General features: G+C 45.2%; 1 protein-coding gene across 1 annotated transcript in view; it reads right to left on the bottom strand.

The window, feature by feature from the left end:
• Positions 1-7,044: 7,044 nt before the first annotated feature.
• The window catches only part of ANKRD10 (ankyrin repeat domain 10), a 38,917-nt gene continuing 27,922 nt past the window's right edge, over positions 7,045-18,039 (bottom strand). Inside the window, exons 4-6 of the mRNA XM_084279235.1 lie at positions 15,599-15,834; positions 11,899-11,994; positions 7,045-8,927 (exon numbers count right to left, since the gene is read on the bottom strand). Coding sequence (XP_084135361.1) covers positions 8,461-8,927; positions 11,899-11,994; positions 15,599-15,834 — 799 coding nt within the window. The 3' untranslated portion in view covers positions 7,045-8,460. The remainder of the gene's footprint in view (positions 8,928-11,898; positions 11,995-15,598; positions 15,835-18,039) is intronic.

The raw sequence follows: 18,039 nt of genomic DNA, 5'->3' as shown, positions 1-18,039 counted from the left end.
TCAGCCCAGATGATGGCGATTTTGTAGCTCCAAAACAGCGGTTGGGGTATCCCTGCCTCTTGTAAAAGCATCTACCAGAGGCCACAGGACGAAAGAACTCGTACTGGAACTGATCCCCTCCACCCGTGTGACAGTAATTTCTTCACACAAATGTTGTACTTGGTTGCTGTTGGTGATGCCAACCTGTATCTGCAGGGTGATGCTCCAAAATCAAGAGTGGAAAAATCTACCTGGCAAATGGTGACAGTTTCAAGTATGACAGTGTCCAACCCGTCAGCTAATGGAAGACACGTCCATGATTTATCAATATGAGAACATCAGCTGAAAATGCAGATTTAAAGCAATAATTACAAATATAGTCCAATAAATAAATCTGTGGGTATTTTATCAGCCATGCTATATATATACTTCCTAGAATTTACAGGATTTTCCGGGGAGAGAGGAGAGGAGAGGAGAGGAGAGGAGAGGAGAGGAGAGGAGAGGAGAGGAGAGGAGAGGAGAGGAGAGGAGAGGAGAGGAGAGGAGAGGAGAGGAGAGGAGAGGAGAGGAGAGGAGAGGAGAGGAGAGGAGAGGAGAGGAGAGGAGAGGAGAGGAGAGGAGAGGAGAGGAGAGGAGAGGAGAGGAGAGGAGAGGAGAGGAGAGAGAGAGGAGAGGAGAGGAGAGGAGAGGAGAGGAGAGAAGAGAAGAGAAGAGAAGAGAAGAGAAGAGAAGAGAAAGAAGAGAAGAGAAGAGAAGAGAAGAGAAGAGAAGAGAAGAGAAGAGAAGAGAGAGAAGAGAGAAGAGAAGAGAAGAGAAGAGAAGAGAAGAGAAGAGAAGAGAAGAGAAGAGAAGAGAAGAGAAGAGAAGAGAAAGAGAAGAGAAGAGAAGAAGAAGAGAAGAGGAGAAGAGAGAAAAACCAAAACCAAAGCGCTCTTTGGCCATCAGAGTACCATCCACCTTGCGGATCCCTGCTGGCACAGCCAGGACTGTACATCCTTTTGAGCCCTTGGCGTTCTGGGCACATGTGGCATTTGCAGCAGAGGGCCGGGCAGCTGGACCCCTCCTCCCTTGCTGGTGCAGCTGGATGTGACATGTGCTGCAGCTTCCTACTGACACCTTCAAGTTCTGATAGATTTTCTTCAGGGTGGTTATTGCCCCTGGTGAAATTCCTTTAAACTGTACTTTCCAGGGTCTTTGTGATGAGAAAACTCACCTTCTCTGGCACTCTAGTAAGTGAACATTCTTGGGTTTTGCCTGTAATTCTCAGGTATGGCTCCATGTAAAGTACAGCTAAAATTAACTTCTCGATGCTCCAGGGAGGAAGCCGTGGGTGCCTTGTGTTGGGGGCAGGTAAGGTGGGGGATGAAGCAGCATCACAGGTTTCCCAGAGGGATAAAAAGAGAGGAAGGGGAGGGGAAGCTTCCCACGCCGGGCATCATGGAGAGCTGCAGCAGTGAATCCAGAGGGCAGAGAATCCTAAAGACCCAGATAGATCCGTCTTGTGTAAGCAGCATTTACTACTCCTGGCAACCAGTAACTGCTTCTCTGCTACATCGCTTAATGACTCCCAGAGATTTCACACCTCCCTTTCCGTTCCCAGAGTTTCCTGTCTCAGAGTGCTGACTGGCTGTTTGCAGGTAAGGATCAAAGGAACTCTTGTTTTAAAGCAGATGGTTTATTTTTGAAACCATATCTGCCTGTAATGTTTAGAAAAATACAACCCACTACACTCGCTCACGACAGTACCGCGTGCTTGGAGCACGTGTCCAAATCAAGAGCTTTATATGCATACTCAGAGTTGCATTTTCTCTACAGTACCCCCCAAAAAGCATCATGAGTGTTACTAGTGGCATGAGAGTAAAAGTTTGGCATTCCCCTCTCCCTCCAAAAAGCACAAGTTTCAACGAGTAACTTCTCTCTGCTTCGTGACTCAGCTGCACACACGGGACCTGACCGCAGTTTCCAGACCGGGAGGAACGAGCCCCCACTGGCTGAAGTGGAAGCAGAAGACGTTCACATTTGTCACTGAAGACAAGTCCCATGGCTCCATCCCTAACCTGAGAGGTGTTCCTCAAGGAAAAGAACCGAATACCTGTCGTGGTTTAACCCCAGCTGAGAGCCAAGATCCACGCAGCTGCCTGCTCCTGAAAAGAAAAGAGCAGGGGAAGAGGGAAGGGGGGGGGGGGGGGGGGGGGGAAAGACAAGGGAAGGGAAAAGGAAGGGGCAAATAACCCCAAAACCAAGAAATAAGAGGCCCTTGGGATAAGGATAGTTTATCAAGATAACATAAAGATACAACATAACAATGCTAACAGGACTTCAGAGCAAAAATCTATGAAGCTGTTGCTACACAATGCAGTTTCTCACCAAACCCACAGCTCAGGCCGTGCCACCCAGAGCCGTCCCGGAACCCGACCGTCCCCCAAGAACCGCGCGTCCCGGAGCCGCCCCCGGCCTTCCTCCCGTCAGCCCCCGATACCCTGGGCAGGACGTAACTGGCGTGGAATACTCTCTTTGGCCAGTTGGGCCACCTGTCCTGGCTTCGCCCCTCCTTTCTCATGAAGAGCTGAGAAAGTCCTTGACTGTCTGACAGCAACTAGAAACATCAGGGTGTTATCAGCACTACTCCCATTTTAACTCCCAAACACAGCATTCCATCCGCTGCTACAAATGAAATTAACTCCATCCTGACCAAAACCAGGACAATACCTAATGCTGAACATGATGCCAAGCCACACAGTATTCATTATATTGCTCCTTGCCAGGCTAGAATTGTAAGTTAAAGGCGGTTTTTCCCAGTTTCTCTTCCTGCAAAGGCAGGATGCCATCTCACTGCAGAGGAAATGCTGTGTATTAATAGAGCTCTGCTCTTGATGTTACCAAAAGGTCACGCGTTGTTTGTCGGTGCTAGCTTGGTCTCACCAGAGACACGGGTGCTTTCCTGGAGCAACCGCAAACTTAATGGTGTCTGCAGAGTTTTTCACGGAATCACAGAACGGCACTGGAAGGGACCTCTGGAGACCACCCAGTCCAGCCCCCCCTGCTACAGCAGGGTCACCTAGAGTAGGCTGCACAGGACAGAGTCCAGATGGGTTTTGAATGTCTCCAGAGAAGGAGACTCCACAACCTCTCTGGGCAGCCTGTCACACTGCTCTACCACGCTCAGAGTGAAGAAGATTGTCCTCATACTGAGACAGAACTTGCTGTGTTCTGGTTTGTGCCCATTGCCCCTTGTCCTGTGGCTGGGCTCCACTGGAAAGAGTCTGGCCCCTTCCTCTAGACATCCAACCTTTTTACACGTATTGATGAGATCCCCTCTCAGTCTTGTCTTCTCCAGGCTGAACAGCCCCAGGTCTCTCAGCTTTTCCTCATACAAGAGATGCTCCAGTCCCTTCATCACCTCTGTAGCCCTGCGCTGGACTCTCTCCAGTAGTTCCCTGTCTTTCTTGAACTGGGGAGCCCAGGACTGGACACAGAACTCCAGATGTGGCCTCATGAGGCCAGAGTAGAGGGGGAGGAGAACAACCTCCCTTGACCTGCTGGCCATGTTCTTGTTAATGCATCCCAGGATACCACTGGACTTCTTGGCCATGAGGGCATGCTGCTGGCTCACGGAGAGCTTGTTGTCCACCAGGACTCCCAGCTCCTTCTCTGCAGTGCTGCTTCCCAGCAGGTCAGCCCCTAACCTGTACTGGTGCTTGGGCTTATTCCACCCTAGGTTCTGGACCCTACACTTGCCTAATTCTTTTTGTTCATTCCTCTTGATGTGTACTTTGGTGTACATGCAGCCACCTTTTCAGGAATTGCAGAGCACAGTGTAAACAAAACACGAGTGCTGCTGTTAGCAGAATCTGAAACTTCCCCGAGTCAGGCCTGAAGAGGGCTTGTGAGCTCTACCAGGATTCTTCAACTGCATCAGCTGCTCTAAGACAGTGAAGCCAGGAAGGCCCTCTGTATTTAAACAGCAAATTATTTGAAAACAAGGTTCTGTGTCATCAGTGGTTACATACAGAAAGAGACAGCCACGCCTGGTAGAGTTCATTCCACACATGATGACGTAATAATGTAAGTTCTTCACCCACTAATGCAGCACCTTCCCCACCAGCAGTGCCACTGGATCTGTAAGGTTTGCTCATGTGTATCTGAAATTACAAGATAATAGTGAACACCAGGAAATTCCAATCAAACCCAAGAAAACTCTTTTCCTGTGAGGGGGATACGGGTTTGTAACAGAATCTACACTCAGGTAGGTACTGACCAGCCCCAACCGTGCTGCGATTCTGTGACTCGCTGTTCCATCTTCTACTGAAGTTGCATGGACCAGTGATAGAATCTGAGGGAACAGCATGAAGCTGTGACAGGGGAGGTAAATTTAGGCTGGATGTTAGGAAGACGTTCTTTACTGTCAGGCACCGGCACAGACTCCCCAGGGAAGTGGTCACAGCACCGAGCTTGGCTGAGCTCAAGAAGCATCTGGATGATGCACTGAGCCCCGTGCTCTGACTTGGCTGGGCCTGTGTGGAGCCGGGAGTTGGACTGGATCCTTATGGGTCTGTCGCAGTTTTGCTTGTCTGGGTTCTGGTGGAGGAGGGGGGCTGCAGGGGCGGCTGCTGCAAGAAGCAACCAGAAGCTCTCTGCAGGCCCCACAGAGCAAACACCAGCCGGCTCAAGGCTGGAGTCGTTGCTGACCAAGGCCAAGCCCATCAGCAACGGTCACAGAGCCTCTGGGAATCACATTTAGGAGGAAAAACGCCAGCAGCCGTTTCTTGCCACCAGAGGAGGGAGTGAGAAGATGTAAGGAGCTGTGCAGGCACCAAGGCCAGGGAAGCAGGGCGAGGGTAGGAGGCGCCCCAGGTGCCAGAGAGAAAGATGCCCCTGCAGCCTGTGAAAAAACCCATGGTGGGGTGGGTCTCCCCACACAGCCCATGGAAAAGGCCGAGACCCCAGCTGCAGCCTGTGGAGAGGCCCCACGATGGAGCAGGTGGAGACATACAGGAGATGCTGTGACCCACATTGGAGCAAGCCCCTGCCAGCCCATGGAGAGAGACAGACACAGAGATGAGCAAGGGAGAGATCGATCCACACCGGAGCAGGTTTGCTGGGGAGAGGCTTGTGACTCCGTGAAGGACCAGGCTGGAGCAGTCTGGGCATGAGAGACTGAGAGACATTCTGTGATTTATGGCTGCACCCCATAGAAGTGAGTCACACTGGGGCAGCTGGTGAAGAGCTGAAGCCCCTTGGGAAAGGAGTCATGTTGGAGACATTTGTGAAGGACTGTCTCCTGTGGGTGGGACCCCATGCTGCAGCAGGAGAAGAGTGTTAGGAGTGCTCCTCCCCGGCCAAGAGGGAAAGCAACTCATCAGGAATGGACTGAAACCCCATTCCCCCATTCCCTGCTCCTCCCTGTGCCACAGTGTGGGGCAAGAAGGGAGCAAAATCATGACTAAAGTGAAGTCTGCTAAGAAGGGAGTGGTGGGGTGAGATGCTTTAAGATCTGGTCGCACTTCTTATTACCCGACTCTGGTGTCACTGGGTGTGCAGTGCAGGGTAATAAATTAGGGAGTTTCTTTCCTTTATCCTGTGCTGAGTTTGTTTTGCCTGTGACACTGATTGCAGAATGATCTCTCCCTGTCCTTATCCTGACTCCTAAGCCTCTCAACAGGTATTTTCTTCCCTGTCCAGCTGAAAGGGGGGGTGATAGAGTGACTTTGGTGGGTGCCTGGCCTCCAGCCAGGGTCAAACCACCACAGGGTCCCTTCCAACTCAGGAGGTTCTATGGTTCTATCCATGGAATAACTTGAAAACAAGACTTCAGGCAGCCTTTACCTTAAGTACATGCTTTGTCTCAGAAAGCTCCCATAAAAAGGCAGTTTTAGAGTTCTTGTAATTATCTGATGCTTTAAAAATTACTCACCTCAGCTCTTGGCTGAGGGGCACTCTGCCAGAGGCTTCTGTCTTTCACAGCGCTAGCCATAAAGGAAGCTACCCAGCAAACCTACACAGTCTGCTCATGTCGTATGGCCTTCACTGGTGTTTTGTATTTATTAGAATTTAGTAATTATAATAAGCTTCCATGGGGCCTGAGAAGTGATACAGACCTCGAAATCCATCTCTGTGTTAGCACGTGGCTAAACAATGTGCATAGAAGTGCTTTTTAAAATGAAGCAGCAAGTCCTCTCTTTGAATTTGTCTCCCAAAGTGTTTTGAGGTGCAGATTTTACCACTGGAACAGACACATGCCGACTCAGCTGCTACCCAAAGCCAACCCCGTTAGGATCCAGCTTATAGCCACAGGTGTTAAGGTGGCAGCGCTTCTCTTACACGCTGCTTTGATTTACGTGAAGAAGCACAAGCCAAGCACATGCCTCAAGCTTGGTGAGCACTACAAAGATCCCCAAACCAAACACTACAGGAAATGTGAGCTAGTATCCCACGTTAGCATGATGGCAACAGTGCACGTGCCTCCAGGCATTGCATCAGCAAACGGTAAGGCCTAAGGGCCCGGCTGCGGCTGTTCAAGCGCGAGCAAGAGGCCACGTGCGTGCCAGGCACGGCTTGTCTTAGGAGAGGTTCAGCCATGTTTGTCTCCAGAAGGCCCCGAGGAGTTTTGCTGGTCTGGCTATTTGCTAAAGGACTGGCCAGATTTCCGACCTGTACTCTTCTCAATTTGGATGCACCCCGAGTGTCTTGTAATGTAGATTGTGAACCATGTGAAGTCTGCTTAAAACACCGACTCCTCCGTAGAGCCTAGCCTTTTGCCTGGAAATGTTCAAAGGAGGTAAAAATGCTCATGGAAATTGGGTAGCTGGTGTTTTAACCCATTTTTGGAGTCCAGGATGGACACGACCTTCATTCACGGTACATGTTTCTGCAGTTCAGTCAAGGACAACTGATGAGGCTCTCCCCATTTGCTTCCATATCCCGACAGAACCCAGTCATCCCACAGCCGCGCTGAGAAAGTTAATGGAAAAATGTGATTTGAAAACTATTAAAGATGTGCTGAAATTCCCAATATCGTTAATATAACAACAACAACAACAACAATAATAATGTCTAAACAAAATGTTCAGATACAATGTAATATGTTTATTTGCTTTTCTTAAATCCAATTCGTAAAGGTCCCTTTTTAAACAAAACAGGAACAACAAAAAAAAACCTCAACACAATTCCGAGGGCTTATCTCATTGACCGTATTCTTCCCCGCTCTTATCGTAACACGAAGCGGCAACTTAGATTACTCGTGCTTGTATAGTGCACGCAGGTGAGTTCTGATTTGTGTAGTAAGCGTTAAATACAACGTCTTTTCCGCGAGCACAGCCCCAAGAGTACACATTACATCTTCAAAGCGTATGTTAAAAACAAAAAAAGGGAGGAAAAAAAAAAAAGGAAAATAAAAAGAAGAAGAGGAAAAAAAGGACAGTTAAGTGTATACCCAAGACAGTCAAACTCAAATATCTTGACTCAGCAAATCCTATAACAAGTAACAGCAATTTCAAACTGCGCACAAAGCAGAACAGCGCCAACATGCCTCCGGTCCGTGAGCTATGGTAAAATATCAAGCGTACACATAAAGGAGGGAAGCCAAAGGAAAACCCGCCGGGAACTGGGAGCTAACCCGAGGGAGGGCGCACCCGAGGGCGTGCCCCAACAGAAAGGCAGCTTCACTTTTCCCACTGGATAATGCAAAGAGCCCAACAACAACAACGCAAAGCGCTTCTAACGCTACAGAAAGGGAAACGGTAACTTCTTCCAACCTTGTCTCCACGGTTCGTTTGGGTTGGGGTTTGGTGTGTGTGTGTGTGTGTGTGTTGGGGGTTCGGTTTTGGGGGTATTTTTGTTTTATTTCTCCTTAAACAACTTGTTCAAAAACTGTAAAGGCGAACATCTAATTGTACCAAACGAATGTACCAATGCTAAAGTCAGAGAAGCTCCAGAAGATTGCCACTTTCAACCTTGCATAGTGATAGCTGGCATCGATATTGCTACCATAGCTTCAGCAGAAGATATGGAGAAGGAAACTCTTCGCTTCTAAGTGATGCACGTACGTAACATTTTTCCTCACAAAATTCAGTTAAACATTGTTTCAACGAAAGGGAAAACAGCTCTAAAAAGGGGGGGGGGGGGAGGAAGATAGTGTTCACAAGCATCAGAAATTTAAAAAAAGAAATACAAAACCAGAACATTCCATGGTAAAAAAAATGAAAGCAAGAAACATTCCATCATAACAGCACCTATTTTACCACTAAATAAGCCCCATACATGCAACGAACTACACCTACTGTATAAGGCTGTCAAATTAAAAGTTTACTTTTCATATAAACAAAGTGTAAAAATAGCAGTAAGTTGCAATCTTCAAATTTAATGCTATGCGAGGGTTGTGTGTGTGTGTGTGTGTGTGAGTGTGTGTGAGCGTCTGTGTGTCACCCCCCCCTTTCATTTGGTAGCAATTTCGGTTACGCGCTCGATAGAAAGGTCGTTCACCTAGGACCCGTGATACAAGTACATTGTGCCTAGGACGGTATTGTCGTATCTCTGTTCAACCTTGACAGAGTTGGAATGCTCAACAACACTACTAAGTTCGGGGATGCTCTCAGCAGTATCCCCAAAACCATGATAGTGTCCGTAGTGCAAAGTATCTCCGGGGTCTTCCACCCACGAGGGCCGGTTAGAGACGCAGCTACTTGGGCTTCCGTTCAGGTGGAGAGATCCACACATATCGGTGGAATTACTCATGGCTTTTTCTGGCTCCTCGGTGCCGTTGCTGGTATGAACTCGATGCCTACTGGGAGAAGTTATCCCGGGAATTACTCCGTTAGGTGCTAACGTTAAACACTCCTCGCGCCTGGCATCCATCCCACTGAGCTGCTGTGCGGCAGTGAAATCCAAATGTCCATTGATGGCACATCCATTTGTCAGTGCATTCAATATGGAGCTACTGCTATTCATATCTGCATTAAGAAATACACCTGTCACCAACAATTAAAGAGTAAATCGAAATACATCAAAATGTCTCCACTACACTCATTTTAAAAGGTTTCCATACACAGCTTTGAAATATAAATCTATTCTTTATTTATTTATCAGAAGGTAGGTAGTTCGAAGTGAGGAGAGCTGCCCAGTCAGCTTGTAGCATGGATTCTGACGTTGAAAATGCAGCTGCCTATCTACACCCCACGGGTGAACACACCCGCATTAATCTTTGCAAAGAAAATGCGATCGTCAGGAAGTAAGCACGGCAGGCAGTATTCTGGCCAGCCTTTTGAAAGGTGGAGGAGTAAAAGGCATCTTTCCACCTGCACAGTAGTGCCCTCTGGGGAGGAAGGAATACGTACGCAGGTACAAGAACCGAGTGTCTGTGAGAGGGTGAAGGGTTGGCTGCTGTTTATTTTTTCATCTGCAATTTATCCATGGCTATTTTGGTTTTGCTGCTTTTTGTGTTTTAGCAGCAACTCTCACAGTACAGTGTAGGCTGAAAATAGGTCAAATTAAAAAAAAAAAATGTTATGTTGGGCGCTAATGTAAAATGTTTCAAAGTTCCTTTATTCAGAAAGCGCTCCCATTTATCTAGCAGCTCGCCAGGTAACATACTAGGCAGGTCTGTGTTTAACTGTAAGTTCATAGTAACATCTGTACAATCCACGTGCAAAGTGCCACACAACAGCGACAGCAGAGTACAAAAAAGGCTGAAAAATCAGTAGCAGGAAACTGAATTCTAAAAATGTGCATGCAAAACCCGCTGACACCTGTTTTAAAGCCACTTCTCCTCCCAATTTAGCAATCAGCACAGTAGTTTTTATTTCCATAAACAGATTTCACCAGAATGCCTGCAGTTCCTGCTTTTGCAGCAGCACTCACAGCGCTAGCATGAAAACCGGGTGAAATACTCTTGTCTCAAAACCGCCTACCCGTACAGGACATCCAAAATTTACACCTGTATGGGTGAAGGTGAGCGAGGCAGACTTGGGAAGTACAGGCCTGTATGGTGGCTTTTAAAGATTGCACATTCCGTTGTCATCCTTGGATACACTGCACACGTGTTTCTGTATACACCAGCGCATAAAGCTGTGTGCAAGCCGGGACCGCGGCGTACTGCGCGGTGCCAGTTCGAGGCAGCGAGTCTGCTGGCAGCTTGTGCCAAAGCCTGGGTGCCTGTTTATGTGACACATAATGAGTAACAGCGTTTGACACGGAAGAACCCCAAGCTCCAGTTCCCTGTTAAGCCCTTTGCAGGGGTATTACTTGAGACGCGGGTTCCGGTACTGATACTTCACGTACAGCAATACGCGATGCCCGAGAAACGGGCTCGATTCGTTTGCACTAACTGGAGTTTCCTTGTCTAGTCCCTACCTGAGTTCAGGTAACTGTGTCAGCTGACCTCACTAACCACAAATTCTAACTGAAAGCGGGGGGGGGAAAGAAAAAACCCCAAACCAAACCAAAACCCCAAAACCAAACCCATCAAGACATCAAAGCTAGTGTTTCAGTGATGAAAACGCACAGAAGGAATTTCACATAGTGTTTATTAACTGAAAAGTGCAAAATTTTTACTGTTTTAAAAATCAGTCCTCCTAGGCTGGCTTTGCCAAATCAGTTTTAATAAAAATGGCACTACGCTTAGGTAATATGCAAAAGTAGGTAATCATTAGTTCTAGTGATAATTATAGAATAGTGTTAGTTGTTAAAAATTAGCACCTATAGTAATGGAGTATATTTATGAAAGACAATCATTTTTCCATAAATAAGAACACTTAGCAATTATCACTGGAAGATATCAGTCTACTTTTTCAGTACTGATTATATATATATGTATATTTATTCCTAATATATTAAAATATCTATTAATTATCATTCCCTTTGGTGAATCTGATCTGTGGTACAAAGCATAAAGATATTTATCACAGAACAAATTAAAGTAAGGAGTTAATTTCTGCCCGTAATAATGCACTGTGATAGTAACCCCATGCCTTTACCTACAAAGTGCATGGAAAAAGCCGACCCAAGACAGCTTCAATTAAAACTCTATTCACACCCCGGGGTTATCAAAAGCATCTTGATTGAGCAGCCCTTCAAAAAACTTAAGAACATTAATATTCACTAGTACTAGCAACATTCTGTTTCATGAAGATCTGTACAAAACATAAAAACTGGTTTCCAAATATGAGTTTAAGACCCATGATGTCTAGTCCTTTATTTACATTAACACCCCCCCGCCCCCCCCAAGTAGGATCCTGCGCTTCTGTCACTGTGGCTGCAGAAATTCTGAACACACCATATAGATCTAGACTACTCTGTATAGTATTTCTTCAGCTATCTGGAATATAGTTCTGTGGCAACATACGTTATTTTCAAAGCTATGTAAGCACTAGGATGCGTTTCCCTACCACGTCTTTTTATTAGCGATTAATCTCTTTGATGGAAACGAAATGAAGTTTTAAACTACTTCTGAATTTCATTTAACCTGAAATTATAGCAACAAAAAGCAAGGCACGACCGTAATACAAGCCTCAGGTTAAAAGTGAAACAGCCACTGTGGGTTTCTGTTTATCTGAAATAATAATAGAACTACCAAACAAACCTTCTCTTTCGCCATTACAATATCACATGTACTTCACGCCATTACCATCAGCTGCGTGAAACAGCTGATTTCAGATGCTTACTATAAACCCCCAATATAATGGGTGTTACAGCAATACAATAGTTGTTGAGACTCTAAACAACAATGTGCAAAAATAAAGGACTAAGTTTTATGCTCAAATTAAAAGTAAAATGCGTATTGATTCTTGCAACGGCAAGGGGTTTGCATTGCAGAAACCGTGTATATTTCAATTTCTTTTGGTCCAACAGAAGAACTCTCCTGTTGTTTGGTGTCTTCAACCATTTGAATGTTGTTGTAGTTAACAGGAAACTGTCCACTCCCACCTGATACAACAGCAAACTCTCTATCAACGTGCATATTGTCAGCATCATCCTCAACGCCTCCATTCATCATTGGTATTAAGCCATCAAAGCTGTAAGCTGGTAAAAGGAGAAAGGTCATGTTTAGTCACTAGTGCACACTTGAACAGTCAGCCAACAAACAGATGAGCACTTTGATTATTCAAGTGAAAGCTTTTTACAGAGAAATGCAGACTTTTTCATGCCTGAAAGCTGCTGAGATTCCAAACACAGAGTAAGGAAATGCTACGTACTCACACTTCCTGTTTCATCCCTCAAACTGGAGAATTACTGGTGTGCCTATCAGACTTTGCACCCACATACCAAACAATTATTAGTCCCATGTACTAATAGCTTGAGCACAGAGCAATTTAAATTACTCACATTCAGGCTTTACAGCCTGCATGCCAGAGAGATAAAAAGCAGACTCTGCCTCCTGTTTGTCTATTCAAGCCTGGACTGCTCCCTATTTGGCTCCCAAGGGCCAGTTCCCAGTAACCTGGCCCCAGTTCACAGCAGACTGCTCCAGGGATCCCTTTGAGAGCTGAATGAACAGATCTTTATTCTGAGGAAAGCCAGCACACGGTCAGAATGCGATGGGAAATGCTTTAATAAGCAAGGTGGGCTTAACTCCTCTTAGACCTGCCAACCAAAGTACCCCTCCAGCAGCCCCAGCACCATTCTCACACTGGCATCAACACATCTCTCTACGTACACTGCATGCTTTAAAGGGATTCTTTAGCAGACTGATGAGTCAGCTCTCATTGCCTTGGGCACAACGGGAATTTTCACAAACTACTTGTTTTTAAAGACCCTTAAGCAATACGTAGTGTCTCTGGGCTGAAAGATCACACAGGGCTTAAGGGAGACCAGGGCCCTCGGATCACAGGGCTTTGAATTTCCCTGACCCTGGAGGGAAAGGCGGTGTTTTTCTAGTCACCTAGAGTAAGGAATATGGGAGCACAACTTCACGCTGGCTGGTTCAAGGGGCCACCTGGCCAGGCCTTCCCTCCCCAGCCCACGCAGGACACCTGAAACCTGCTGCGCTGAGGCCTGTGACACCGCCAGCCAGTTGCAAACACCACTGCCAAGGGCCTCAAACCAGAGGGGGTAGGGTAAGGGCTCCCACCAACACAGCCGTGACACAAGCTGGGCTGGTACGCGCCATCATCGGCTTGTGGGGAGCAGGGGGGTATTTCTGGGGTTGACTTCAGGCAAGAGGATATACAGATCCACCGTGTTTCCAGGTCGGAGTTACAAACCATCGGGTGTATGTTCTCAAAGAGATTACCAATTCCCTTCTGTTCAGTTCAGCCCCAGCCTTTGGAATGCATTCTTGCATTAACGTTTGAGTCACTGCTTTGGATCACAGTGTAGCACACATCAGTGTTGCTTCATTTTGAGGCAGAAGGGAGGGGGGGTTAACGTTATGCGCCCAACAGCAGCTGCACCTCTGTGTGCATAAACAAAATCACACACAGGTGACCCCCACCCACCGCCCAGTTTAGCTTCTCCAGGACAAAAAGAGAAGCACAGCTTATGCATTTCTCTTCTTCCGACCCTGCTGCTTGCAGGTTCTTCTAAGGGGCACATGCAGCGCCTGCTCACAAGCAGCAAGCTCTTCCAATCGGTCTATTTTGGGATAGAGCCATCAAAATCTGACTCCTGCCTACACATACAGGTTGCTGTGCTCTGAGAGTAAGAAAACTCCTGGGTAAAGTTTTTAAAGGACGACAGACCAGGCAAGTTTTGGCAAGGGCAAAACCACCACAAATTCTGGCTTGATTTGTGAAAAGGCAAGCTAAGCACAAGGATGCACTAATGACTTCTCATTACTCAGCTCTGCTGTTTACGAAACACCCCAAGAATAGGGATTCATTCTCACCCCAACAGACTTTTTATCTGGATCCTATAGATACTACTGATGCCAATGGCTTTGAGGGCAGACTTGTCAGATTAGAAACTTCAGCTTCCCCAGGAGGGATGCCATCTCCTAATTACTCTGAAAACCTTCAAGCACATGCAGTGAAGCTTTTGGCTTGGTTTGCCAAGGTCTGAAAAAATCATCCTGTTAAAACTGTACAAGTTTGCCCACCCTGATTGCTTCTCTAACATCTCTGTAGATCTCCTTTACTTAAACGTATTGTCTGTTTGCTCAATCCAACTTACCCCCTGGCCCAACTGTTTCTGCTACAGCCTAACCCAAATACGGCTATTTCACGGCAACACAGAGAGTGAGGGGAGCTGGCCCAGTGCCACTCCCACAAACTATGAGGAAACACTGCCCCCAGACTAGATCAGAGCCATTTTCTGACACTAAGAGAGAGTGCTGGCTGTGAACATTCAGACAAAGGAACAGCTCTTTGAAACAAAAGCTACGTAGCTCTGACTTCAAGCAGGACATCCCGGTAACAGAACACAAATGCCCTGCTGGTATCTTTCCATCGTTGTCAGGGGCAGCTGAATAGGGCACAAGTTTCCCCATTCCATGCAGCTACTTAAGGACGTTACTCCTGAGGCACCCTTGTATTTAACTGTACAGGCTCTCTCCTCCACCATGACATCATTCATAGTTTAGACCAACTAATGAAGCACCATACCCCGGTTGTGGGTGGCCATGGAACATCCTGCTGAGGTCTCTGATCCCAGTAGAGTTGAAATGGGGGCCAGATAACAAGTACTAAAGCAACTACTTAAGTGTCAATACTGATGTAATTTACAGTATGTGTCATATTCAGAAACACTGGGTTTGGTCTCAATTCTGCTCTGGTTATCTGGAATTAAGCACCATTTCAGCCCCTTTTATTTGGCTCACTGAAAGCCACATCTGTGAGAAAAGCTTTAACTGAAGAAAGTGTCTTCAACAAAGATCTACAAAGTCCCTTTCCTGATGCCAGACACAGGAGAAAAATTAGGTTTGAGTGCTGAACGCTGCGTTCTTTTTAATCCTTTAAAGGGACAGCCAACATATCACTTTACTGGAGGTGTTTAAAAGATGCAAAAAAGGTTTCTTCATAGAACCACCAAAAGCATCCTTAAGGTTGTACTATAACATCATTACTGGCAGAGGAAGATGAAGTATGCTCACTACACAAGGCTGAACAGCAACCCTTAAGGTTCATTCTAGTCTTACATCCTCCTGTAAGGTATCAGTTCCCCTCGGAACATCAAGCTGGAAACTTAAAGTATGTTAATTTACAATGTCAAAGACATAATCTCTCTTGATTTGAGAAAACATTTTGAATTAAATGTCTTTCACCCATGTTGCCTACCAAACAGTTTTTGAACTGTGGATTAATCCTGAAGTGGAAAATTACCATCACAACATCCAGACAACTTTGTGAATTAACACGACGCTATTTGGCTCTCCTGAACAAGAATCTGAGGAAGGAATAGAAGCTGGTTTCAGCTTCTACTCTTTCACCTATTATTCTTGGCATCATATACTTTCAGCAGCCTCCAGAAACAGAAATTTCTTAACATACCAAGATGGTGACAAGGAGAACTGGGAGCTTGTGGCACAGAGTAATTGTATTGATCTGCTTCCCATATTAACGTGTAATTTAGATATGTACGTGAGTTCATCAATAATACTCAACATCCACTCTTGAAAGGCTTGAAAACGTTTATTTTTCCTTTCTCAGCAACAGTTATCAGCCCATCCCTTTTACCTCTGGGGTCTCACCTTCTGTTCTAGCCTTCTTTACTCCAGCAGACTCCATATCTTCAAAGGATCTCTTTCGACTTGTCCCACCACTGAATGGATTGGGACCTGCATTCTGATGAACCCCATTTAAGGTGCCATTGCTATAGAAACGATTCAGGTGACAGTTCTGGAGGTTCAAGAGAAACTGGGCACATTCTTGGAAGCCCTGGGTATGTGCAAGGTCTGCTGCTGTCAGGCCACTGGCATTTCTCAAGCTGTACAATACAAAGAAACTGAATTACACTCATTCATCAAGCTGGCTTGCTGCTGCTGCTGCCCTTACTGACTATCTATCTGTTGGTGATGAGAGAAAACATACACTTAGCAAATGTCCATTAAGTAATTAGTTATCAATCTTAGTTTTATAACTAACTTAACTTCTCGCACATATATCTGACTTCTAAGCAAAATTTGGGAGACAATACACTTTTAAACAAAATAAATATACTATGTGCCTTAAAAAAAACATCTTCCTATTTAAACTTCTCAAAACGCTTTATTCTAAAGTAGTCTGAAGTACCTGAGCTTTACATAAGCTTCAGACTAACTTAAGCCTTGAATTTTACCATCTTCTGCTGTTCATTCTGCAATCTATTGCTTTAACTTGAGCAAAAGATCAAATACTCAAAACAAACTTAACAAGACTTGGCAATTGTCCATGGCATTCTCGTTTCTAGGTAACAACAACATCACTATTCTTCCTCACAATAAAATATATACATATATAGAAGATAGATAGATAAAGATGCTATACTTAGTTATGCTTTGCTTATTTTTTTTTTCTGGTTTGTTTCTCATTTCAAAGTGTGTGACATCATAAGTGCTGGGACTTGCTTTTTTATTTGAACCAAGACTTTTCCATGGACATCAAGGAGATCAGAAATGAAATCAGGTAGGATATGTAAAAGTTGAACTTGACAGAGTGCTGCACCACAGGCATTTACACGTAAGTACGGTGTATCTGTACTTAGAAACAGGCTAACTTCATAAGGCAGTGCACAGAAGTGTAGACAAGAGGGCCAGAAAAGACAGAACTAGACTGTGGAGTGAAAGATGCCATCAAGTATTTTCTTGGTTTCTTCCACTTTTCCAGTCAGATCAAACTAGTCAGAAAACTGGACTTCTGTTTCTTGGCTTCAGTAGTTTACAGAAGTCCATCACTTAAAAAACCAGAAACAGACCAGCCAACAAGGTAAGAATTAAGAATACTGAGAGACCTGGGTTTGCTGAAACTCATACAAAGTAGAAGTCAACTCACACCAGCTCATGTGAGGAAAACAAAGAACAAGGCCCAGATTGACTTCCTATATCACTGCAACTTATTTGCTACAAAAATGTGACAAAGAAAAATCTTTCAAAACTAATATGGCAAAACTAATTCCTTAAATGGATACTGCTGGATTACATGAAGTTTGGAAGATGAAGTCAAATTACTAAAGGATCAGAAAATCCATCAGGCTAGATGAGAGTAATTTCATTCCATGCTATGGTATTGTAAGACACCATTCACTTGGACTATTAGTGGCAATCCAGAGAGCGTCCGCCAAGCGTGGTCTAGAAAGTAAGACTGCAGAAGACTGATAAACCTTGTTAGTTGACAGACATGAAGCCTTGAACTAGAGACAGCAGTTCTGAATACCTAGAAGATAGAGAATAATCCATTCTGTGTGTCCAGCGCAGGCAGCATATGAGTGGGATTAACATGAACAAAGGGTATTTGAAGTCAGGAGAAAATTTCAGAGTATAAAGGTTGCTGAATCTCCAGAGGGTTCTCTTCCTCCCTTGCACACATCCCACTCCAATTTAAGAGGAGATGATTTCAGAAATTCTGCAAAACACAGTCAATCCTTTCCCATGCCTGAGTAGATGGTGTGTTGAGGCCCCTGCTAACCAACTTTCAATGCTCTTTCAGTAGTTCTAGTTTACTTGTGTAGCACATGGATTTAACACAACGCAACCACAGCTAAAGAAACAGAGAGTTCAGTACCTCCATTTTGGTCAAAATAGAACAGCTCAGATATTCAAGATCTATTTTAAATTTGGGAAATCCAAACAAGAGCAAACTGAAGTTACACAAAGATAAAAGTGACCAACACATTATGGTGTTGACTCCCCACCTGATTTAATAAAACATCAATAAGTAATTCTATTACTTTGAAAATGTTATTGGACAATAGCTCTGCTTTGAAAAATGGACTGGAAGACTAGAGTTAAGTCACCATTTCCCAAAACAATGTCACTGTAAGTTGCCAGAGGCATTTGGAGATGTATGAACCAAGATGCACATGTGTAAGATTACATGACTGAACTCTGGGAAATAGATGTTTCTTAGAAACAAAGTAAGTGAACTTGAAGTAAGTATTTGTCAGATTTTTATTTTTTACCCTCCATATTTTCAGGTCCCCTTTCCACCCCTTCCT

This window comes from Gallinula chloropus, assembly GCF_964237585.1.
Source record: "Gallinula chloropus genome assembly, chromosome: 1".
NCBI lineage: Eukaryota > Metazoa > Chordata > Aves > Gruiformes > Rallidae > Gallinula > Gallinula chloropus.
Note: the sequence above shows the minus strand (reverse complement) of the source record. Positions and strands in the feature narration are given on the sequence as shown.